This window comes from Anser cygnoides, chromosome 27 (assembly GCF_040182565.1).
Source record: "Anser cygnoides isolate HZ-2024a breed goose chromosome 27, Taihu_goose_T2T_genome, whole genome shotgun sequence".
NCBI lineage: Eukaryota > Metazoa > Chordata > Aves > Anseriformes > Anatidae > Anser > Anser cygnoides.
The window spans coordinates 4,434,257-4,457,350 of record NC_089899.1 but is presented as its reverse complement, the minus strand read 5'-3'; the positions used below and the strand labels follow the sequence as shown (position 1 = coordinate 4,457,350).

The 23,094-nt window shown below is 54.9% G+C and overlaps 4 protein-coding genes across 4 annotated transcripts; 3 read left to right on the top strand and 1 right to left on the bottom strand.

Moving 5' to 3' along the window:
• Window positions 1–274: 274 nt before the first annotated feature.
• POLE4 (DNA polymerase epsilon 4, accessory subunit) lies at window positions 275–2,626 on the top strand. Its single transcript, XM_066983662.1, has 4 exons — window positions 275–682; window positions 1,423–1,507; window positions 1,802–1,843; window positions 2,196–2,626. Exons 1-4 carry the CDS (start codon window positions 464–466, stop codon window positions 2,207–2,209), a joined length of 360 nt encoding a protein of 119 aa, XP_066839763.1. The 5' UTR covers window positions 275–463; the 3' UTR covers window positions 2,210–2,626.
• LOC106045700 (uncharacterized) lies at window positions 2,214–12,657 on the top strand. Its single transcript, XM_013196329.3, has 8 exons — window positions 2,214–2,355; window positions 2,764–3,020; window positions 4,459–4,554; window positions 5,339–5,478; window positions 6,531–6,789; window positions 9,903–10,084; window positions 10,638–10,696; window positions 11,424–12,657. Exons 2-8 carry the CDS (start codon window positions 2,903–2,905, stop codon window positions 11,572–11,574), a joined length of 1,005 nt encoding a protein of 334 aa, XP_013051783.3. The 5' UTR covers window positions 2,214–2,355; window positions 2,764–2,902; the 3' UTR covers window positions 11,575–12,657.
• Window positions 12,658–12,923: 266 nt separating this feature from the next.
• On the top strand, window positions 12,924–15,881 carry LOC106045698 (bone morphogenetic protein 2-like). The gene is made up of 5 exons (XM_013196325.3): window positions 12,924–13,637; window positions 13,750–13,886; window positions 14,061–14,183; window positions 14,596–14,794; window positions 15,079–15,881. The coding sequence occupies exons 1-5, from the start codon at window positions 13,322–13,324 to the stop codon at window positions 15,483–15,485; spliced, it is 1,182 nt and encodes a 393-aa protein (XP_013051779.3). The 5' UTR covers window positions 12,924–13,321; the 3' UTR covers window positions 15,486–15,881.
• Window positions 15,882–15,889: 8 nt separating this feature from the next.
• Window positions 15,890–22,448, bottom strand: LOC106045707 (potassium voltage-gated channel subfamily V member 2-like). The gene is made up of 2 exons (XM_013196344.3): window positions 19,316–22,448; window positions 15,890–17,264 (listed from the first exon to the last, which is right to left on the bottom strand). The coding sequence occupies exons 1-2, from the start codon at window positions 20,564–20,566 to the stop codon at window positions 16,992–16,994; spliced, it is 1,524 nt and encodes a 507-aa protein (XP_013051798.2). The 5' UTR covers window positions 20,567–22,448; the 3' UTR covers window positions 15,890–16,991.
• Window positions 22,449–23,094: the final 646 nt, after the last annotated feature.

Sequence of the window (23,094 nt, the reverse complement as noted above, 5' to 3'; positions counted from 1 at the left end):
TCTGGGGGACGAGGGTGACGGGGAGGAGGAAGGGTTGTGTCCTGGGGTGACAGAGGAGGCTCGAGGGACTTATTTGGGAGAACGTGGGGGATGAGAAGGATGAAGGGCTGTGTTTGGGGCTGACAGGAGGATGAAACGCTGTGTTTGGGAGAAACAGGGAGGCTCAGGGGCCACGTTCGGGGAGGGCGGGGAGGCTGCAGCGCTGTGTCAGGGGGAGGCGGGTGACAGGAGGAGGCTCAAGGGCTGCGTTCGGTAGCGACCGGGCGGCTCAAGGCCCGCGTCAGGGGGCAGGGGCTGGCTGGAAGCCGACTCCCCGAAAGCACCGAGGCAACCGCGGCCGCTCCGCGGTCCCTCAGCCCCTCAGCCCCGCCGCCCCCTCCACCCCCTCAGCTCCGCCGGGCCCCCCCCGCAGCGGCCCCGCTCCGCCCGGCGGCGCTGCGCAGGCGCGGCCCCTGGGCGCGGGATGGCGGCGGCGGCCGTGCCGGTGGCGGCGGCGGCGGCGGCGGCAGCGGCGGGCTCGGAGCCGGCGGGGCCGGGGGAGGAGGCGGGCGCGGGGCCGCAGTGCCCGGGGCCGGCCCGCCTGGCCCGCCTGCCGCTGGCGCGGGTGAAGGCGCTGGTGAAGGCGGACCCGGACGTCACCCTGGCCAGCCAGGAGGCCGTCTTCGTCCTGGCGCGGGCCACGGTGAGGCGCGGCGGCGGCGCGGGTCCCTCGGCGGGGAGCCTCGGCCGGGAGGCCCGGCCCGGCCCGCCGGGGCCCCCCGTGGGCCCGAGGTTGCCGGTGGAGCGGCAGTTTGCTCTCCTAGCCGGCGTTTTGCTTCCCCGAGACAGTTCTGAGCCTGTTCGGGGTCGGCGTCCAGTTGGCCGTGGCTGCAGGTTGAGGGCTTGTGGTGTGCAGGTGGGAGCAATGTGTGACAGGGTTGTTCCCATCACCTTTGTAAGGTGTCTCCCTTTACACAGGCGAGGGTTGATGGTCGGATAGCTTTGGCATCACGCTCCCTTGCAGTAACTCCTAGGGCTGCTGCTGGGTATCCGCCTCCGACAGCTGAGGCATCCTCGGCATGGCACGCGAGGGCTGTGTCCCAGAAGGTGCCCTGGGAGCAGCTGACACGTCTGGTCTCAGACGTGTTCAGAGGAGACAGAGGTTGGGCTAGGTGCTCTCGGAGGTCTCTTCCAACCTAGATGATTCTGTGGTTCTGTCTCTGCCCTGCACAGCCTTCTTTCCTCTGTTACTTCTCATGCACATCACTACCCAATAATTTAATTTGTGGTTTTCAGAGCTATTTATTGGAAAGGGGATGTTTTAGGATGGCAATTTTGGTTTCTTCTAAAATTCTGTAGGACCTTTCATTTTCCTTGTTGCACAGATGTTCTTTCTTCCCTCTCCCATTCTCCGTGTGAAACTCTCGTGTTTTTGCTTTGCAGGAGTTGTTTGTTGAAACCATAGCCAAAGATGCTTATGTGTACGCTCAGCAAGGAAAAAGAAAAACTCTGCAGAGAAAAGATCTGGGTATGAGGCCACGTTTAGTACTGTCATTAGCAAAGGGTTGGTAAGAGGGAGGATTTTTCTACCTGTCCTGGTGTGATGAAACAGTTGTCGGAACAACTTATTTCTCCAAAGATGAAAGAGAAATCTCCTACCAAATATTATATGCTAGTAATTTCACACACCACCTCCAAAACAAATAAACCTCTTTGAAATTGGTCACTGTACTGTGATGCAAATTCAAATGCTGCTATTTGAAGTAAACACAAATACGGAGTCAGCTTTATCTATGTTAATTGTTTTTACTTTGCTTTGCAGATAATGCTATTGAAGCTATTGATGAATTTGCTTTTTTGGAAGGTGAGTTTCTGCTTGGTTTCAGTTGGTTTCAATATTTTCTGGAGTCCCCTTCTTGAGAGAGAAAGAACGTAATAATTTGCAGAGCCCCTCTGGGGCCCATCTTTAATAGTTAGTAGTGTAACTCATCTATGTCCCTCTCCCCCCTCAGAGAGGTGAAACACAAATCAAGTTGTCCTGGAGATACGTACAATACTTTTTAGTTAAATTTGGTCTTACTTCTATGTGATTCATTTATTAAACTAAGTTACTGCATATTCCATTGGCAGTTTCTAAACAAGTTTCAGTTGTTCATATAACTGCCTTTCTGTTTCCTTTCTGATTTCCGAGACTGTTTTTTTGTTTTCATTTTTAGGTACTTTGGACTGATCTGGCCAGAGATGGAGCTCTCTGGAGAAACAGACTGCAGAGATGGATGTGGGGTGGAAAACAGGACACTGAGAGTTCGAAAGTAGTTCCTAGAATTGAGACACTGAAATGGCAACCATAATGTTTTGTATAAAGTTTAAGTTGTTGTAAGTTCTTTATTTAAAATATGTATTTTTTCATAAATATTTTGTACGTCACTCAACTGTGCCCTGTTGCTGCAATGCAGACTGCTCTCCAGTTCGGTCGTGGCACACAGCAGCTGCTCTGCCTCTCCAGGTACTCTGCAGCACCACGAAGCTGTGAATGGAGAGTGGATTAGCTTAGATGCCAAGGCATGGTGATTTTTTTAATGGAAACGTATTTTTCTTTGTATATGTTTGTTTCTTGGCCAACATTAAATTTTTTGTTGTTGTTGAATAGCTGTCCTGATTCCTCCTCTGTGCTGCTGTGATGAAGCAGATATCTTGTTTCTATAGCACTAGCGTAGTCTGGAAAGGATGCCTTCTAATGGTGTTCTGCTTTTGCTCATCATTTCCTCAATGCATCTGTTACAGTTAAGCCCAGCTCTCCTCCAGGAACTACGTATGAGCTCCAGGGAAACTCTTTGGTTTGTTCATGGAAGCTTCCATAAACTGTGATCCCTGCACCTGCAAGTGATCTGAGTCAAAAAAAAAAAAATCCAATTTTGAATGCATGAATGACATCTGCCATGTTATGCTGCCACTGCTCTTCTCCTTTGCTCTCATTCCTGAATCTGGCAAAAGAATTACCCTGGGAATTGGATCTCGTCCCTGCCAACTGGACTTGGCAAGTAGGTGCAGAGATCCTGACCTCTGTAATTGAGAACCACATGCAGCAAGTGTTCAGGATGCATCGCTGCCTTTGCGCTGTGTGTCTGTGAGAGTCTCTTGCAGCATGCAAGCACTGTTGGTGCTTCTTATGTTTCCAGGACTCAGGAGACTGTTACTTTCCTTTGTGTTTAACAAGTTAGAAAGAAGATGCTCCAGGGGTCAGTCACACTGAAGGGAGGCAAAAATAGTCATGGATCTCTCCTTGTGGTCATGGGAAACACACTGTCCTTGCTAGTGTCCTAGTGTGTCGCTGTCTGTTATCAAAGACCAGTTTTGGTCTCAATTTTGGTGTTGCAGAGTGACAAAGGTGGGTTATCTCTAGATAAAAAGCCCATTGAATACGATGAATGAGGATGAAGGATACACATCTTTTTCGAATGAGGGGACTTAAAAGTGACTCTGAGTTACCACAAACTTAATTAGTTTGAAAGCAATAGTAAGAACAAAGACCCCCAAGGGAGCTTCCCTAGGCAGTGGGCAAGCCCAGTTGCTCTCAAGAAACACTTTGAAGTTTGCTTGAAGCCCGATCCCGGTCGGCTTTGTGGGAGAGATGCCATCACTGTCCGGGCTGCCTGCATGTTTGTTCAGATCACAATCTGGCAATGTTTGCCAGCAATACGCAAACCCATTTGTCCCCAAGCTGTTCACCTTCTCGCCTGCTGAGGGAGGGCTGGTATAAGTATCTGGGATGCTGAGCCCTTCTTGTGTTTCCTAAAGTGCAGTATGCAGGACCTGCTAGCTGTAGTGTTCTTGGCGGGACTTTCACATGGTCCCATCTTTGCCAGTAAGTTCCTTTTTCCTTCTCGTTTTCTTTGGTGCGGATTTGGGCTCTTGTGTAGGAGAGAAAAGGGCTTGTACTGGTGTGTGGTGCGAAGCCACGTGCGGGCTTTGTACGTGATGTTTCTGTGTGGGCATGGAGTGTGTTTTCTACTACGCTTCACTGTCTGAACACCATCAGGGATTGTCTCCACTCAACAAATAATACAGGAGTTGCCTCTGAGGAAGCTGCTGTGCATAAGTGTTTGGGGAGTTTAGAGCCCAGGAGCTGCTTTGTGCTGTCTTTCAGGTGAAATTGTTCCTCTGATCCTAGCTCACATTGCAGTAACGCAGAAGTAGAAGAGAGCAGGGAATGGGTATACGAAGGTAAAACTGCTAAACACAGCCTTTTTTTTTTGATTAATTAATTAGATAGGGCATTTAGTCCAACTAGCCAACTCTTAGAGGTCAGATGGGTCATGTCCATTTATAACTACTCTAAAACTCTTCCTTACACTGAAGCCATTTGCTTCAAGGCAGCAGGTGGCTGGAGCCGTGTGCTTGGAGCTCAGTGCTTCCTCCTGGCTTAGGCAGGTGAATTATGACTGGCGCAATGCTGAGCTTGGTGGTTTGTGATTACAGGTGCCGGAGCCATCAGCAGAGAGGGCGAGCAAGGGAACCTGTTTGAAGAGAGGGGCTGCTGCCAGAGGCAACACCATTTCCTCCACGTGGGGCGTGGTGAGTTCCCTCTTCACCCACAGGACACATGCACCCTTCAAGCATCCCCGCTCAAGTCCCACCTGTCTTCCCTGGGGTGTTTCTTTATGTTGAAATTATCCTAGTGACTTTTCCCTAGTGACAGGGGGTTAAGGACAGAAATATTCAGGGGACTCCACACCCAGATAACCCAACACCTAAAACAAGTTTTGTAGAATAGGAACTGGAGAGTAGCCTGGCCACTAGGTCTGTTCATCTGCACGCAATAGGTTTCATATTCTGTACAAATGTGCTGCACCATGACCGAGATCTGTGTCAGGAAGTATGGGTGAATTCTGTGTTTGAAACATTTGGGTACTGTGTAAGTTCAGGACTACTGCAGACTTTTGGTTCTCAGGTTTAATATTGGCAGGGGAATCAGTGAGGCAATGGGGTGTCCTGGCTTTAATGTGCAGAGAAAGTAGGAAGGAGGTCCATTAGTTCACCAGAGAAAAGTCTGTGGCCTTCAAGAGTAGCTGTTAGTCTCAGTTCCCCTTGCAGCCCCTAAGGCTACATAAAATATGCTTCAGTCAATATTAGCACAGATGCGTGAAAATGGATTTAAACTGTATGTCCAAAAGTCTGAGGTTTCTTTAATCAGATTTGTTTGGTCTTTTTTTTTTTTCAATGTGTAAGAGCAGTAGTCATACAGATTTAACCTTTAGTGTTTGCAAAACATCTGAGGTTGTTATGTGAACAGTAGAAATTATAAAATGATCGTAGCCAAATAGTAAGGAATAATCCTTTTATCACTCTTGTTTCACAGATGTCTCTGGCAGCCCTGTAAGCGTGGATGTTGGGAAGTGCAGGTCTACCTGCCCATCCCAGCCTATCAGCTCCCACCACCCTGGCCTCCTGGGGCTCTCCAGACACACTTCCATGCTTGATTTTCTTAGAAGTAAGAAGGTGAGAAATGTGTCTTTGTGACCCCAATGACGGGAGCAAGTTGGTTCTGCATGAAGGTCACGCACTGGTGCCTGGGGCTCTGATTTCGTACATGTTTTCAAATACCTGGCACACGCTCTAAGTTACTGTCTTCTGCATTGCAGTAAACTAGTTACTGAGCCTCTTGTCCTCCTCAGCCACCAAGCAGTGGAATATGCAGGGCAGACAAACAGAAACTCTATGAGATACCCTATGGCAGAGGATGGGCTGGAGTTCGGCTGGGTGCAGAGCAGGGCCGGGCCATCACAGTACCTGCTTGGGTGCTCCAGGCAGTGTCCAAGTGTATTTCTGACCTCCCTGAGACCAGCAGCAAGACCAACTCTTTCAGCCACATCTGCTCGGCACAAGAGCTGTTGTCTGCTCAGAGCGGTCGGAGGCCCTTTGCTGCCTGGGTGAGCAAAATTGGCCTTTGAGCTGCTTATGCCACTGCCTTACCTTGTGCCATGTGTCACTCCTAGAAGGGACTAGAAGGAGCATCCCCAAACACACAGGCTGCGGTGCTTTCTTTATCCCAGGAGAGCTGAAGTTGCTTAATGTCCCATCTCCATCCTGTCTGGCAGCAGGATAGCTAACCCTGCAGAGGGAATGGGAACAAGATCAGCAGGCACTGCACCTGCCTGTACTGTGCGTGTTCACCTTGGGGTCTGTAACTGTGAAAAGTTTTGTCACTGCCTGTCACCACTGTGGCTCTGCTGCCTCAGCACCTTCCAGCCCAGCAGGTCCACATTCACTCCCCAGAGCTGCCGTCATGCTCATCCTCCGCATCAGGAGCCTGGAGGGAAAGTGGGGCTGCTTCAGCCATTGCCGCTCAGCTGGTTGTAGCAGAGCTTTGGGGAAGAAACAACTTTGCTCTGAATGTCATTGCAAAGGGCAGCAGCACAGCAACACAGCGCTGCCGTGCTGGGATAAAGGGGTAAAAGCTGAGTCAGTTCCAGGTCAGGGCAGATTTTTATCAGGGAGCTGGTGCGAGCTGCTCTTAAAAGTGAATCTGCCCCTTACTCCATTCTGTGCAGCTACAGGTCGGGCACCCCGAGGTTCCAGGAGCACCACGTTCCTGCCCGCCAGGGTCCCGCTGCGAGCCAGCCCGCATCCACGTGGAGCGGCTCCTGCTCCTGGAAGGCGATCGGGAGGTGGAGGTGGTCGACGGCTGTCACTGCAGCGCGTGGCCCGAGGAGTGTCTCCGTCTCCCAGCTCTGAAAATGTTCTTTCCGGACTCTCCCTGGGAGGTCACGGTTGACGTGGGGAGATGCTCTGAGCCGACCTACAGTGCAGGTATGGGGATGGTGGAGGGCCCCTCTTCCACCAGGAAAACAGGGACGAGCCCTGCTGTGTGGTCAGCATGCTTTTCCGCAATGTCAGAGCTTACAGCAAGGTCCATCAGCACCCAAGTCTGCCACGCAGAGCCTCTGATTTACAGGGGGAGGGGACTGTATTTTGAACTTGGTTTTTCCTTTCCATTCTGTTGCTGTGCCCTTACAGCGCAGGTCCGAAAGTGCAGTGAGAATCCCTTCCCCTATGCATGCTGTGAGGGTGGGAGTACAACTACATTATGGTCCAAAGAAGTGCGCTCTAATGATGGGCTGTAGACTTGAAGGGACCTTGGGAGTCTCTGCTCCAAAGGAAGCTTCAAAAGCTTGCTTCAAAGGAAGAAAAACAGTGTGATGATTAAAAACTGTAATACTGAACACTTAGAAATGGAGTTTCCTTTTTGACATTCTGAAATGCACTTTCATCTTGGCACCAGTGAACTACGCTCATGTTTCAAAAATCATTTGGAAATGGAAATTCCAAACTAAATCATTCCAAACAAGTCAAAACCTTCCACTGGGATAAAGCTGAGTTTTGAACTAGTGGGCTGTCTCGCAAGTTCACACATAAAAGAGTGTCACGTCAGCGGAGATGAACTGGTCCTTTTTTATCAGGATGAAAAGTCATACTGAAATGCTATTCCACAACTCCTTGATAAAAATCAGTTCTCTCTGAATTTGTTGAAGTTGTTTAATTGGCATTTTGGCATGTAAAACCATCCAATTAAAACCTTCCAGGCAGCTCTTGTGGCAGGGCTGCACAGCAGCCACTAGAGAGGGATAGAGATTGATGCGAGTCCTAATGTCAGCTAGGAAGGCAGCCAAGGGGCCTGATCCAGAGGGGCTGGGCAAGCCAGGTGGGTGGCCAAGAAGCCGAAATCCAGAAGGGCTCTGCTTGTGGATGAAAACGATAATTATTCTTCCGTCCTTTGTCATCCTTCCTAAAGGAGGGATCTGTGAAGACGGGCACTGTGGTCCCACAGCCTTGTGTAATCTGGCAACAAGACACAGCAAGTGGATCATTAGGCAGCGTGAAGTGCTTTTTTCCAGGGGTGGGAGAATGAGCACAGACATTTACTTCCTAAATGTGTGACTGGAAGGTGCTGGACAGTGGCAGTTGTCCCCAGGGTTGCTAATGGATGGTGGCTCATTCAGTGATAACGGCCCAGGACTGGGAAATGTGGACTCGCCCTCAGCTTTGCCTCTGCCCCAGGGCAGGTCTCGGCACTTTCCTTCTCGATTTCCCCCTGTAAAGACAGGCTGAGGTTTTCAGCGTTGTGTTACAGACTGGCAGCAACAGAGGAGGGGGGTCCTGGAGAAGGGTGTTAAAATCTCACCCAAAAACGCTCGTTCCCAGAAATCAGTTGTGATCTTGTGTTCCCCTCAAAGCATCCCAGAGACCTGCGGTCAGAAACTGCTGTTCGCTCCCCCAAAAACACAGTTGCATCCTGGACAAAGAAATGTCCTCCAGCAGCTGATGGAGAAGTATCTGGGAGGGGGTAGGAAACTCTTACAGCCATTTTAGAGCTTGGAACCAGATGCAAACCCTGCAGAACCTGCACCCACAGGGTACGGGGCAAGACAGCTGCTTAGAGACAAAAGCCCAAGAATGACCCCTGTGTCAAGTTAGCCATCCTTCACTGCCTGTAGCTCATGAAACGGAAATTTTAATTCTAATTTACTTGGTGAGGGAGAGAAAAGCTGGGATGTTCAGCAAATAAATTTTTTTTTTTTTCTCTCAGAAGATACATTCAAACTGAGCTCCATGGGACAGTCTGTGCCGGTGTCCTTTAAGCCGGACGTTTGTTGTTTCCTGGAGGAGCCTCTCCCTCCTCTCACGCTGCAGGGCCCATGCTGCAGGGACAGAGGGACGGGGATGCTGCGTCCCATGGGGGACCCACGGGGGAAACAGCAGTGAAGACACAGGCTTGCAGCCTGTCTGCCCGAACCCCTCTTTGCCTGCTCTCTGCAACATGAGCTCTGTGGGCATCCTTAAAAATCACACTAGGCATATCAAACTGAAACAATCTTTTTGTTTTTTTTGCACTGGGCATTTTCCATTGAATTAAGGCTTGAATACGGAAAGAAAAGGCGAAGCAGGACTCAACCTGCATCTGCAGGGGGTGAGTTTGGCCCCTTCCCCTCCTGTGGCCAAGCGGGGCGAGAGCAGCTGCAAATATTTGGGGGGGAAGCTGAGTATTTTTGTTTCAGGGAGCTGGGAAGCAACTGGTCTGTCTGAAAGGCTCTGGGGGAGGTGGGCACCGGGGGGGGGATACGAACCAGCCGTCAGCCTCACAGCAAAACCCCATCCTGGGCCGTGCTAGGAGGAAGGCAGCGGGATGCAGGGATCGCTCCAGGGCAATGCGTGAGGGAGGCGGCGGTGGCAGCAGGCTTGCACGGAGCAGGGAGTTACCGAAGCAGCCAGGTGGCTCGTGGAGTGGCTTTGAGTGCTGGCTGGGTGGGCGTCCGTGAGCACGTCTGTCGTGGGGGTGGGCAACAGCAGGAGATGAGCTGATGTGCTGTTGTGTATTTCCTCGGGAACAGGAGGACTTTGCAGCACAGGTGTCTGCAAGAGAGACGGTGGCACTGGGCTGGCCAGGGGCTGGTGGGGTCAGGGACTTGTGCTGGGCACAGCAGCCCAGCCAAATACAGAGGAAGCTGAATGAGTAAATTCAAATAATGCTCCCCAGCTCCCTGGCGTGAGAGGATGTCTCTGGAAAAAGCTCTGCCATGAATATTTTATGTTCAAAGTCCTTCTTTCCCGAAGATAAAATGTAATAGCTCATGCTGCCTCCCCAGGGATGTGGCTTTCGCAGGATTCACAACTTCTACCCAGAATGAACTGTCTTTGCCCTGTGCTCTGAAGCTGAGAGGGAGGAACAAAATCTGTAGCTGAAGCCCCGAGCTGGTGAAAGAACGAGCCCTAAAATCTTAGCTGGGGCCCCTCACATGGAAAACCAGCACTTCCCGTGCTAGGGGCTGGATGCCAGAACCACACAGCAGACACACAGCAAGGATGCTGCAGTTGTGATGGCCTCAGACAGCCCCAGATTAAATTGCCTTCTTGTTTCCTTGCAGGTAGCCTTTTCTGCATGCCCACAAAGTTCAGCACTGCTCTGGTCAAAAATCCACGTGGTGGGGAGGTGGTTCAGACGCTGGAGAGCTGCGAAATGAAGGAGAAATGCTATCGTGTTTCCCAAGTGGAATATTATTATGAAATTGTGCACAGCTCCACAGGACACAGGGAGAAACGGCTCAAGGTTGGTCCCTGCAGCTCGGTCTCCCCTGCCATGGGCTCAGCGCTGCTGCTCTGTGGGGTTTAAATAACCCCAGGCTGCTCTGCCGTGGGCAGCTTCTCCCAGGAGAGTTAAGCACAGCCTGGCCACAAGCTGTAGTGGTAAAAATCTCACACTTACTTTATCCTTTGCCACTAATTCATTTATACATTGGTGCCATAAAGTAACAAACAGGTTTTTTTTTGGGGGGGTGAGGATTTCTTTAAACACTAATTAAGGGAATAGTGAGTTATTTATGTGAAAAAGGGTTTAATTGTTAAGTATGTCTTAAGCTCAGTTCAACAGACTCGACTTCAGCATAGCTTTTGTGCATAGGTAACCACGATGCAATAATAATAATGTGCCCCCAAAATACTTCTCCCTGTGAGCTTTGCCTCCCTGCTGCCCTTTTGCACAGGGGTGTGTATTCAGCTTGGGGGTGGAGGGCGGGCGCAGGGATGCACGGCCAGTCCCCCGGAGTGTCCCCTGCGAGGTGCGGTGGGGGATTTTCATGCCTTTGTTTTGCAAATCTTTGCAGGAAATTGATGTGGGAAGGTGCTTGGGCAGCTGCTCCTCGGGGGATCCCTGCTTGCTTAGGTAAGCACAGCTGCCAGGGTCTGGCCCCTCATGGGCACACCGCACACATCCAGGGGCAGGTTCGAGCTGCCTCTGTTCCCACTGCCCTCCAAAGGGTCCCAGGGCAGGGCCTAGGGGTAACACCGGAGCAGATTTGGGGTCGCACCTGCAGCTCACCCGTGTCTAATCATGTAGGGACAAAGCTGAAACAGAGCAGTGTTTGCAGTGATGCTACAGCAGCTCTGTTGCTTTGAGGGAGAAAGAATAACTTGCTGATGACAACGCTGAATTCAGCCATCAGGCAGCTGGTTGTAGAGCTTGTGGTCCCCCACAACAGCAGAGGAAGATGGGGAGAAGGTCCTGACAAAGGCCTTCTCTGGCCTGGAATGTGCCATTGCCGTTCCCTGCCTGTGATTTGATTCCTGCAGGGTGGAGGAAGGAGGAGGAGGAGAAGGAGAGGATGGGGAGGCTCAGACGGTTGTTTCAGGCCAGGAGGGCAGCACTTTGTCTTGCTTTCAGAGACAAAATGTGTCAAATGCATAGGGAAACAAATCAACCCACAAAGAAAAAAATCCTTGCTTTGCACGGGCAGAGAGGGAGGAGGCAGCCTGCTGAGTTACGCCAGAAGTAGGGAACAGAGGCAGAGCCTCCCTGGTCTGGGCATCTCCCCTTTCCCAGGTGATGGAAGGCAGGAACCTGGGGCCTGAGGGGCGGGCAGGGAATGTACTTGGTTTGTCTCTAACTGCAGGGAGTCACAAGGTGGAGAGAAATGTCTGGTCTGGGCAGAAGCTGCCTCTAGCCGCTGTGCCCCTCACCGCTATGACGTACACATGTTCAGGAGCCATCGAGACCGCATTCGCACCGTTGTGGCCATCCAGCAGTGCAAGTGCAGGGGGTAGCTGGGCTGGGGACCTGCAGGTGGGGTTCCTGCAGGACCCCTGCCAGACTGTCTGTAGTATATGTAAATGAGAGAAGGCTATTTTATCAATGAAAGCTATTTTAAACAGCGTTTGCATAAATGAACCCTCCACAAAATGTTTTGCAGCTTGTAAAATAAACATCATGGGCAATTTGCAGCTCCTTGGGGCTCCGTTGTGCAGCTCCCCAGCCCCTCGGTCTGCCCAAACATCCCGGGACGATGCGCTGTGCGGAGGGATGGATGTGGCTGTCTGGCACTGGGACCACACAGGGCCGGCTGCTCCCATCCGCGAAATGTGGAGCAGGAATTGGGTGGGAGAGGGAATCGGGAAGGTGGGCATGTTGGGGTGGAGGTGTCCCCTTGGCAGGAAGCCCCGCCGCTGCAGCTAGCGAGCAGGGAAGGGAAAGGAAAGGATCCACAGGATGTGAATAGTTTCCTTTGTTGATTAACCCGAGCCTGTCATTGCCTCCCCGTGTATTCTGGATAATTAACAGCCCTTTCACCATCAAAATGTGGGGTTAGGATAAATTACAGTTGCCAGCTGGCCAAGCAGCCTTTGGTTCTTCTTCTGGCGGCATTGGTCTGGAAGTGCTTCAGCCCTGCCAGCTGATGGACAGACACACGGACAGGTCCAGCTCTGCTCCTGCACCTTCCACTCTGCACCAAGCTGCTCACAGAACAAGCACCTGCGGGCCTCCTTCACAGGGATTTCCTGTGGGATTCACGGGTCACTATAAAACCTAACAGGCTTTTCTAATCCTGCTCCTTTCGTCTGGCTGGATGGTATTGTATAATGCTAATTTTTCTGTTAAGTCATGTGGCATTAAAACAAACAGCAAATGTAAAGAATCCAAGTGTCCTGTGTCAACACGGTCACCTTCACCAGCCTGGTTTCCCTCTGGTTAGGGAACACAAGCAAGGAATTGGCTTTTATCCCATCATCCTGAACCTGTAGGGTTCTCATGGTATTTCAATAATACTGGGCACTCAAGAATTATCAGCAAATGCCTTTTAATCCTCGGGAAGGCAATTGGAGATGCACACACACACACAATATGTGTGTATATATATATATACACACACGTAAAGCTTAATTTCAGTTTGGTTCCTGCGGTTGAGTTACTGCTGAGCCCAGGCCCCACGCTGCTGCAGGAAGCCGCTGCCCCCAGGCCGGGTGGTTCCCTGCTGGCAGCCGCTTTGCGGCATCCTCCCTGCTTGTAGAGGCAGCGGGCAGCGGCGGGGGCACGAGCAGGCTGGGGTGCACGGCGTCCTGCAAAACTGGGGGACCCCACCCTGCCCGTTTAGCAGGGATGAGGGATAGGGACACCTGCATGACACCGAGCCCCCCCTGCCATGCAGGGCGGCAGGAGCAGCTTGGGGACAGGAGGGGACACGTGCAACAGCCCTGGCTGTTCCTCTCCCTCTTTGCTTCCCCACACAAAGGTTCTCCTGTTTGTCCCATTAGTGCCATCATTAAAAACCAGTTAGTCTCCTACGGAGAGCAAACGCAGCTTGGCCAGCCCTGCTGAGGGGCCGTGCAGCCGGGACCTGTGTCTCCCTGGCGCTGCGGTGCAGCGCTCCCCTCCTGCTTGTGTACTGGAGCTAATTGGTGTAGGGTGCCCAGGAGCCCAGCTTTGCACCTTGTTAGCATGGCAATTAGCTCTCTTTGCCTTCCTGATTGCTCATGTGCATATTTGACTCCAATCCATCTTTCCAGCGAGTTATAAATGCGGTGCAGGGGAGGCAGGGGGGAGTCGAGCTGGGGCTGGGAGGGCAGAGCCATGCTGGGGACCGTCCTGCTGCTGCTGGTGCTGGCACGGCCGGCGTGCCCGAGCCCGGCCAGCGCAGCAAGCCGGCGAGCTGAGGCGCTCAAGAGGCTGCTGGAAGTCTTTGGCATCGAAGACCCTCCGCCCCCCCCAGCTCACTTCAAGCAGCCGCCCCAGTACATGGTGGATCTGTTCAACACCGTGGCCAACGCTGACGGCGTTACCAAGAACCCCGACGTCCTGGAGGGCAACACGGTCCGCAGCTTCTTGGATAAAAGTAAGGGGGGAGGCCCCCAGGGTGCTGGGGAGAGGGGGCTGCGGGAGGGGGCTGAGTGCTATTCCCCCACCCTCCCTCCTGGCTCCGCTTCCCAACCTGTTCCTCCCTGTAGCTCATGGCGAGAAGATGCGGTTCCTTTTCGTCCTCTCCAGCGTGGCCAAGAATGAAAAGATCTTGACCGCGGAGCTGCATCTCTTCCGCCTCTGGCCAAAAGCCACCGACGGGCCCAAACGGCACCACTTCTGCCAGGTGAGGAGGGGGATGGGGACAGGATGGGGAGAGGGATATGGGGACACTCAGCCTGTGCTCAGGGATGCCACAGGTGCTTTCTCTCCATCTCCCTCCCTTTTCCCCAGTACCCGTGCCAAGGGTGTTTCCCCTTCAGGCCCACGGGTGCTCATTGCCCTTTGCCTCCTTCCCCAGGTCAGCATCTACCAAATTCTGGACAAGACTGAACCAGACTCCCCCCAGGGGCAGAAGCTGCTGGCGTCCAGGCTCCTCTCACTGCAGGGCTCTGGCTGGGAGGTCTTTGCCATCACACAGGCTGTGAGTACTTTTACGCTGAGTTGGGTGGCACAGAGGAAAAAAAAAAACCACAAAAACAAGTGTTCTGCATGCTGCAGCTTCTTAAAGCTATTGCAGTCCCATCTGGGCTTGCAATGCAAGTTGCTGTCCACCCTCTTTCCAGCAACGCCGAGGCACGTAGCCTGTGGGGAGGGATGAGCTCTGGGTGGATGGATCTGCCCTGTGGTTTGAGGCTGGTGTTCCACTGCTGGCCCCTGCTGCGTTCCCTGTGCCACGGCCCGGGAGCAGCACAGCCCCTTCCCATGGCTGCAGCTGCACCGCTGGTGGGGCGCTGGGTGTCCTGGTGTGGCGGGGGCACCTGTCACCTGCTGTGGGGATGCTGGAGCAACACCTGCCCCATCCCACAGCAGTGACGCTGGTTTTGCTTCTCCAGGTTCGCGACTGGACCGAAGATGAGAGTAGCAATCGGGGTTTGCTGGTGACAGTCCATGGCCTGGGCGGGAGCCCACTCGACTCCCCTGCTATACAGTTTGCGTCCAGCAGGGACCACCACGAGAGCAAGAAGCCCATGCTGGTCCTGTTCACCGATGACGGGCGCCGGGGAGCATCCCTGCCCACGGCGGACTTCCCAGGTAGGTCCTGCACACCCCAGCACAGCTCGGTGCCATGATACCTCGCCTGCAGGGTGCTCGGACTGCTCCTGTTCTCATCGGGTTAGCCTGAACACGGGTGCAGGCTTACAGATGTAAATTTGGGTTTTGCTTCGCACTAATCAGCTCCATCATGGTGGCAGTCTGACCAAAGGGCAGCTGCAGACAGCGGGCATGGAGGGGTGGCCAGGGCTGCTGCTCTGCTTCCTCCTTCAGCTCAGGCTCATGCGATCATGCTAATGGAATCGTTTTCTCGTTTTGGGTAGATTTACAGCCTCAGGATCCTGTTCTTCCTGCCAAGATGACAGTGCCCAAGCTGAACGGGCCACGCAGCACACGCTCGCTGGACCGGCTCCAGCCCTGCCAGAGGCACCCCTTGTCCGTGGACTTCGAGGAGATCGGCTGGTCCGGGTGGATCATCTCGCCGCGGGGCTACAACGCCTACCACTGCAAAGGCTCCTGCCCCTTCCCGCTGGGCGAGAACATGCGGCCAACCAACCACGCCACCGTGCAGTCCATCATCAACGCCCTCAAGCTGAGTGAGGGTGTCAGCAGCCCCTGCTGCGTGCCGGACAAACTCCATTCCATCAACCTCCTCTACTTCGACGACGATGAGAACGTGGTCCTCAAGCAGTACGACGACATGGTGGCTGGGAGCTGTGGCTGCCACTGAGGCAGGAGGAGCAAATGGAGGCTGCTGCTGCTCCCTCTGGGAGCACCGGGAGGCGATGTGGAGATTTCCTCAGGCAGAGGAATCTCGGTGCGAGGGTCTGTCCTGCAAAAACCCACAGCGGTACCAAAGAGACTGGGCAGAGCAGAGCAAGGAGGTGCCCGGCTCTGCCCAGGAAGGCTCAGGGCTGAACTGAATAGACCCAAATGAGCCTACAGAGCTGGCAGCCCCGGGGGAGCGGCTCTGTTTCTGGGTGCCCCACGCAGGGTGTGCAGGTTTCCTTGCCTGCAAAGGCTTCCTGCAGGCTGTACTATATGTAAATAGCAAGAGCACTAATATATGACAGAAACTGCCTGTACAGTGTCCTGTAAATGTCTGTACATTGCTGCATTTTGTAAAATGAATTCAGAGGAGCTATTAAACGTGCTGTTCTCAGCGGGGTTTCTTCTGTGACCACTGCTTGTGACAATGCTGGCCGAGGGACAGCAAACACCCCGTGGGGCAGCAGGAGCAGAGAAATGACGATTCGGCTGCAGTTCAGCCTCTGGGGAAGCTTTGGTTGCTGATTTCTGTTCCTTGGACGTGTTTCCCAGCCCAATGCCTTCAGGATCTGTCAGCTAGATGCCGTGGTGGGGGGATCCCTGCGGAGCAGGGGTGGGTGCTGGGGCTCAGGGCAGCTGCAGGCGTGCCCGTCTTGCCTCCTCCCAACCGTTTCACTGCAGCATGAGCTTAACCAGGGCCCCAGACACCGGCACCCCCACCCCCAGCACCTCCAAGCTCACCTTGCCAGTGACCAAGTCCCACCCCAGCAGGTAGGCACCAGTTTCCTCCCCGCTGCTTGCCCAAAAGCAGCACCCATGGCTGGCGGCCTTTCCCTGCCACCACCTGCTCCCAGCACCCGCCTGGGGCCCCTCTCCCCATCCCTCTTGGGAAAGGGGGGGGGGTGTCCTCCCCCACGAGCCCATCAGGACGTGGTCACACACCCGAAACCAACCTGCAGCCAGGCTCACCTCCTCCCACCCGTGGGCAGGAGAGGGGGTCATGAGCCCCCAGGGAGATGTCCACTCCTTGCCCCCTGCCCAGCCAATTGCCCCAGCGGGACAAGGCTAAGTCCTGCTGCCCCGGCCGTGCACTCTGAGCAGCACAAGGCAGTTTCTGTATGGTCATAAATCTGTGCCGTACTTCAAGGGAAGAGCAAAGCACCTCCTCAGACATACTGGCATGCTGAAAACGGGGGGGGGGTAATTCAGCTCACTGCTCACCCCTGAGCACGAGCAGCTCACTCACTTAACACAAAGTGGCTGGCCGATGAACCATTCTGGCCTGGTTTATTAAAGGTCTGTTCCCGGGGATGCTCCGGCTGCCAGCTCCGCACCCCAGCGTGGCCAGCGCCCGCGGCTCCCAGCCCAGCAGCACCTGGAGCCCTCCCTGTGCCCCTGCGGCACCGCTGGGCGCTGGAAAGGGCAGCGGGCTCGGTGGGAAGGATGCTGGGAAGTGCGGGGCTGGTGGTCAGTGGTGGCAGCGGGGGTCAGCTCTGCAGCACTCCGACAGCTTCCGCAGAACTCGCTCCTTGATGCGGAGCCTCCTGGAGAGCTTGAGGGAGAGGCTGGTCTCGTTCTCGTGGGCCTTCAGCTTGGCATAGTAGTCAGAAAACTTGTTGTAGAGGATGGAGATGGGCATGCCGTTGAGGATGATGCCAAAGGAGATGCAGCCAAACGCCACCATCCTGCCAAGCACCGTGTCAGGCACGGTGTCTCCATAGCCCACGGTGGAGAGGCTGACCTGGGAGAGGAATAGAAAGGACCGCTACTACGTGCCGTGCAGGCTCCACCTGGCAATGCGGGGACCCACCTTGCTCTTCCCCTGTGCAGGATCTGGGAATCACCCAGGAACTGCTCTGCACCACGTTTGCAGCCAGCTCAGCTGTCCCCGCTCCAGCAGCCTGCATGGCCATGGCCTGGGGCCACGAGCTCCCCCCCCCCGTGCACCAGCTCCAGCACGGACTGCTGCATCCCCGGACTGCTGCACCCTCATGGCAAAGCCAGCTGGGCTCTTCCCCTGCCCTGCTCCTTCACCTCTCCCCGACCCACCCAGGGCCCTCTCCCTGCGGCTGGGGATGCTTTGGTGCAGGCTGCCATGGGCTGGGGCAGGAGCTGGTATTTGAGCTTGGGTTTGCTTGGGAAAAGGAGCCTATGAAGCAGGGCTTGGGCTGCGGGGACGAGGGAAGGGATGACACCCTACTGGCCCTGCTCCGTGCTGACAACTAGGTGCAGCAAGGATCTGGGGGATTCCCTTCCCCCAGACTCCTTGGGGACAGCTGCAGACCAGGGCAGGGAAACAGCCCCGAGTGTCCATAAACCGGTGCCTGGTTCAGAAACCTGTTGCCTTCTCCCGCACTGGGGCAAATGCAGCCCTGGTCCAGACGGGAGGGAGCCACACGGGCGCGGGGATGCTTCATGCGAGGCAGCAGAGCAGGGTGCCCCGGCCAGGCAAGCAGCAGGGTGGGGGGCTGCACCCTGGGACCCTCACCCCGCTGTCAGTGACACTTGCTGAGGTTCTGAGCCCAGCCCCACGGGCTGCAGCCTGCCAGCCAGGTGGGCCCCATGATCCTGAGGAAGGTGCTGGACGAGGCCCCAGCTGCGGAGACCGGAGGCAAGCTCTCCTGTTCCCTCCTCCCCTTGCTGTGCACCTCTTCAAAAGCAGCAGGACATCACTGAGCTGAACTTTCTCAGCAGCCAGACTGTCTGCTGGAGCTTCCTGCCCCCAGGGAGCAGCGGCCCCGGCCCTTCCTGGCTGTAACCTGCCCAGTCCCACAGGGACGAAGCTTCCCGGATGCTCCTTTCAAGGGAAATGCAGGCACTGCCCAGAGACACACCCCAAGGAGCCGCATTGGGGTGAGGGGAGCAGAGCCATGGGCCACATCGAGAGCTGAGGCAGAAGGGTTTGGACTTTGCATGGAGAGACGCAGACCAGGGTTGGGAGCAGCCATTCAGGAACCTCCCAGCATTAAAAAACCCAGATGGGCTGATTTTGTTAAGAGGCACTTCCTCCAGGAGGAAAGAATTTGAAGGAGGCAGCCTATGGTGGCCAAGGGGAATTAAAATAGCAGAAGTGATCGGAGGGATCATTTCCTCTGTATAGCAAAATCTCCTCACAACCCCTGGCTCTCCAGCGCTTTAGCTGCTCCTCACCCCTGAATTAATCCCGGTTTATTTTAGTGCTCGGCTCAGCAGAGCTGCTGGCTCTGCAGGCAGCGAACAAAGGCTCCTGTCCCCAGCGGCAGCACGCTCCGGTCTGTGTCCCCTCTCTGGACACAGGCTGAGGATGTGCCACCACGTTCCCCATGTTCCCCGGGTTCTCACGTGCAGCCCTGGGTCCCCCTCCTCAGCGCCACCAGCTCTGACCCTGCGCGTCCCCTTGTGTCCTGTGAGCTGCTTTGCTGCACGAGCTGCGGGGATGAGCGGTTCTCCCTGTGCCCACAGAGCACGAACCGCAGCCACCCAGATGCCTGGGTCCCAGCTGCCTCTGCGGGGAAAGCCCAGACCGAGCCATGTCCCCCTTGTCACTAATGCAGGCTACGTTAATGCAGGCTCTGTCCCAACAACCCGCTCTAGCGCTGACTTTTGAGCCTCTGAGATTAGTCCAAATCTCTGATTCTTTTCCTCAAAGCATGCAGGGCTCTGTCTTGCCCATCACTACAAAGCAGTTGGGAAAGCGAGGCCCTTTCCTGCATCCTGGCCAGCGGTGGTGCCGAATCCCTGGAGCACCCAGGCAGCCCCTTCCCACAGAGCCACACCGCGCACCTCTCCGGAGGAGAGGCGCTCACACCTTACCGCTGCCCACCACCACGCGTAGGGGATACTGGTGAAGTTGGTGCCTGGCACGTCGTGTTCCACCGAGTGCATGAGGGCGGAGAAGGTGAAGACCCCCATGGCGATGAAGAGGAGGAGGCAGCAAACCTGCTGGTAGCACTGGCGCATGGTGAAGCCGAAAGCCCGGAGGCCGGTGGAGTGGCGTGCCAGCTTGAGGATGCGGAAGATCCTCATGAGCTTGATGAGCTTGAGGACCTTGCCCAGCTTGCTCACATTCTCCATCTGGTGCAGCTCCTCATGGTAAAGGGTGTCTCCTTCGTCCAGATTTTCAAAGAGGATCTGGATGTAGAATGGCAGAATGGCCACCAGGTCTACGGCATTGAGCGCCGCCCGCAAAAACTTCTTGAAGCTGGAGGAGGATATGAGCCGCATGAGGTACTCGGAAGTGAAGAAGATGGCACAGATCATCTCCAGCAGCTCCATCCACTTCTTCCCTGTCTTGTGTTTCATCTCCTCCACCGTGCTCAGTGTCATGCCCACAATGGAGATGAGCACAAAGAAGCTTGACATGACAGCAATGATCTTGGCTGGGACAGAAGAGTAAGGGTTCTCAATGAGGTTCCAGATCATCTTCCGAAACTGCCCCAAGCATTTGCCCTCAAACTGCTCTGCTGATTCCAGAGGCTCCAGTTCTGCCTCCAGCTCCTTCTGTATTTTCAGGTTCTCGCTGAGTTCATCTTGCTTTTCCTCAAACAGGATCCGGCAGCAGCGCTGGGAGTATTTCAGATGGATTCCCCAGTACTCGATTTCCTCCACGAAGTTACTGGGGCACATCTCGTCCATTATCCACAGGACCCCGCTGCGGTAGAAGTGGAAGATATAGTGGAAGATTGAAGGATCTCTGTCAAAGAAGTACTCGTTCTTCTGCACTGAGTAGTCGTCACAGAGCCGCAGCTTCTTCGTAGGGTCTGTGTAAATGGCCAGCTTCCCGAGCCTGGTGACGGGATATCGGGCTGCCACTTTGCACGCTATGTGGAACAACGTGCCGCCCACGTTGATGTTGAGGAAGTACCTGTTCCTTTGAACGGGCATCTCGCTTTTCTCCTGGTTTCCGTCTGTCACGTTCTGCATGGAGCTCCACTGCTTTACCAGGCTGTCCTGTGCAAAAGGGATGTGGACCTCCTCCTCCTCCAGTGTCCGGCAGCAGCCGCGGCGATCCCCAATCTTCAGCCCAGCAGAGAGACTCGCACGCCTCCTCTCCAGCTGCCTCATCGTGCCTGCCCCTCTGAAGCAGCGATTCCCGTTGCAGGCTGTGGGACAGCAGCTTCGGCTTCACGGGACCGCTCCCACCAGGCTTGGAGCTCAGAGGAGCAGCGGGGAGTTGCTGCCTGAGGGGCACCGGCCGGGTCACGGCGCCACGTGGCACCTGCCAGGTTCCCAAAGCCGATTGCTTATCAGATTGCGGTTTGCACCGTAGGAGCTGGAGGCAGCGAAGTGTCCGCTCCTTAAGACAATAATGAGATTGAAGCATTAACCCTTTACATAAGGAACTATTTCCAGCTCTGCTCTTCTCTTTTTCCTTATTCTCCTCGTTAGTCGTTTGTGTTTGGCACCTTGCCCCATTTCCAAGCACTGCATCCACTACAGCGAGCTGAAGTGAGAGCGTGAGCTTGCCTTGATTTGACACCGAACGCCTCCCTTGCCAGGGGCGCAACGGTGCAGACGCATGAGATTTGTATCAGCTTTGTATCCCCACAGCAGATGCTGCTCTTGGCATCAGTCCTTCATTAAGCACGAGCGTTAATGCAGCTACCCCTGCCCCGTCAGCTGTCATAGAAGCGGAACGGTCACTACCTCCCAGCTCATTCCTCAACCCCCCCCGTGCAGATTTCGAGGTGAAGGCACCATCCGCCCTCCAGGCAGTGCCCACGTGGCCCCCAGTGTGGCAAGCTCCTCCTGCACTGCTGCCCTGTGCCACTTGCCCATCACACCTGCCTTCAGCCCCGTTATTCCATCAGCAGGAGGGTGAACATGGAATGAGACACTGGAAAACAAAGTATGCAGCGAAAGGTCCCCCTAACCTTTAGGAACCGAAGAGAAGGAATTAATCCTTCGGATTTTAGGGTAAACGGGCGGCAAAGTTAACAGCAGTAGGTCCATCCTTCTGTCTTAGCCAGGCACACGACCCTACGTCAGCCCATGAAACACGCCGCACCCAGGAGGTGCGTTCGACAGCTCGACGTCCAGGTGCCGACCAGTGATGAGCAGTGTCCCTCGGGGGTCTGCACGGGGACCGGTGCTGGTCAATATCTCTGTCAGTGACAGACCAGCGTGTCTGCGGGTGACACCCAGCCAAGCGGTGCAGCTGACCCAGGAGGGAGGGATGCCACCGAGGGACCTGGAGGGGCTGGAGCAGTGGGCCCACAGAGAATACCCTGGGTTGGAAGGGACTCACAAGGATCGTCTAATCCACCTCCTGCCTTCACACAGGACCACCCAAAAATCAAACCCTATTGCTGAGAGCGCTGTCCAAATGCTTCCTGAACTCCAGGAACCTCAAGGGGGCCGAGTGCAAGGTGCTGCACCTGGGTCAGGACAATCCCAAACATCAGCAAAAAACATCATCCCAAACATCGCGGCTGACAAACGGACGGCGAGCAGCCCTGTGGAGAAGGGCTTGAGGGGACTGGTGGATGAAAAACGCAAAATGAGCCAGCAGTGCGTGCTTGCAGCCCAGAAAGCCACCTGCATCCTGGGCTGCATCTAAAGCAGCATGGCCAGCAGGGCGAGGGAGGGGATTGTCCCCCTCTGCTCTGTTCTCGTGAGACCCCACCGGGAGCCCTGCGTTCAGCTCTGGGGCCCCCAGCACAAGACCTGGACCTGTTGGAGTGGGTCCAGAGGAGGCCACAGGGCTGCTCAGGGGCTGGAGCAGCTCTGCTATGAGGACAGGCTGAGGGAGTTGGGGTTGTTCAGCCTGGAGAAGAGAAGGCTTCGGGGAGAACCTACAGCGGCCTGCCGGTACCTAAAGGGGCTGCAGGAAAGCTGGGGAGGGAGGGACTCTTTTGTCAGGGGGTGTAGTGCCAGGACAAGGGGCGATGGATTTAAATTAAAAGAGGGTAGGTTTAGATGAGCTGTTGGGAAGAAATTCTTCCCCGAGGCCGGTGAAGCCCTGGCTGAGGCTGCCCCGAGGAGTTGCGGGGGCCCCATCCCTGGCAGTGCCCCCCAGCTGTGAGGATCACCGCGGCTGCTGCCAGACACTGGAGGAGGAGGAAGTCCGCATCCCCTTTGCACAGGACAGCCTGGTAAAGCAGCGGAGCTCCATGCACAACGTGACAGATGGAAACCAGGAGGAAAGGGGCTGGGGGCAGCCTGGGCTGGTGGGGTTGTGCCCACGACAGGGGTGGGACAGGGTGGGCTTTGAGGTCCCTTCCAACCCAAACCATTCTGTGACTTCAAAACGCAGAGACCCGAAGCACATAGCTGCTATCAGGCTGAAAGGCAGCTCGGACTGCACAACAATTGAAGTCTTTGAGCCTGGAGATTAGGACAATAAAAATGCTTCTGGCATGGGACAGAAGAAGGGAAGTTACTGTCTCAGACATGCTCCGAGTTTTTGTACAAGGCCCACAAACACAGGCTTTTTTCCAAGCTTGAAACACTCAAAGCTCAGTACGCAGAGCCGGCGAGACCCTGCGGTGGGAAGAGGCTGCCCCTCTGGAGTTCACACACCAGCCTTGCTCCCCTTGCACCCAGCAAGCGGCTCTGCCCGGCGTAACAGGACAGCAAGCCTCAGCTCAGGA

Bases quoted from the DNA above. Each gene is read 5' to 3' on its own strand.
- LOC106045698 (XM_013196325.3), top strand. From the start codon at position 13,322: ATGCGGTGCAGGGGAGGCAGGGGGGAGTCGAGCTGGGGCTGGGAGGGC. The intron at 13,887-14,060 runs GTGAGGAGGGGG...CTCCTTCCCCAG, and splicing joins AACGGCACCACTTCTGCCAG to GTCAGCATCTACCAAATTCT. The intron at 14,795-15,078 runs GTAGGTCCTGCA...CGTTTTGGGTAG, and splicing joins GCCCACGGCGGACTTCCCAG to ATTTACAGCCTCAGGATCCT.
- LOC106045707 (XM_013196344.3), bottom strand. From the start codon at position 20,566: ATGAGGCAGCTGGAGAGGAGGCGTGCGAGTCTCTCTGCTGGGCTGAAG. The intron at 17,265-19,315 runs GTAAGGTGTGAG...TTCCTCTCCCAG, and splicing joins ACGCGTGGTGGTGGGCAGCG to GTCAGCCTCTCCACCGTGGG.
- POLE4 (XM_066983662.1), top strand. From the start codon at position 464: ATGGCGGCGGCGGCCGTGCCGGTGGCGGCGGCGGCGGCGGCGGCAGCG. The intron at 683-1,422 runs GTGAGGCGCGGC...TTTGCTTTGCAG, and splicing joins TCGTCCTGGCGCGGGCCACG to GAGTTGTTTGTTGAAACCAT. The intron at 1,508-1,801 runs GTATGAGGCCAC...TTTGCTTTGCAG, and splicing joins TCTGCAGAGAAAAGATCTGG to ATAATGCTATTGAAGCTATT.
- LOC106045700 (XM_013196329.3), top strand. From the start codon at position 2,903: ATGAATGACATCTGCCATGTTATGCTGCCACTGCTCTTCTCCTTTGCT. The intron at 3,021-4,458 runs GTAGGTGCAGAG...TTGTGATTACAG, and splicing joins CTGCCAACTGGACTTGGCAA to GTGCCGGAGCCATCAGCAGA. The intron at 10,085-10,637 runs GTTGGTCCCTGC...AAATCTTTGCAG, and splicing joins ACAGGGAGAAACGGCTCAAG to GAAATTGATGTGGGAAGGTG.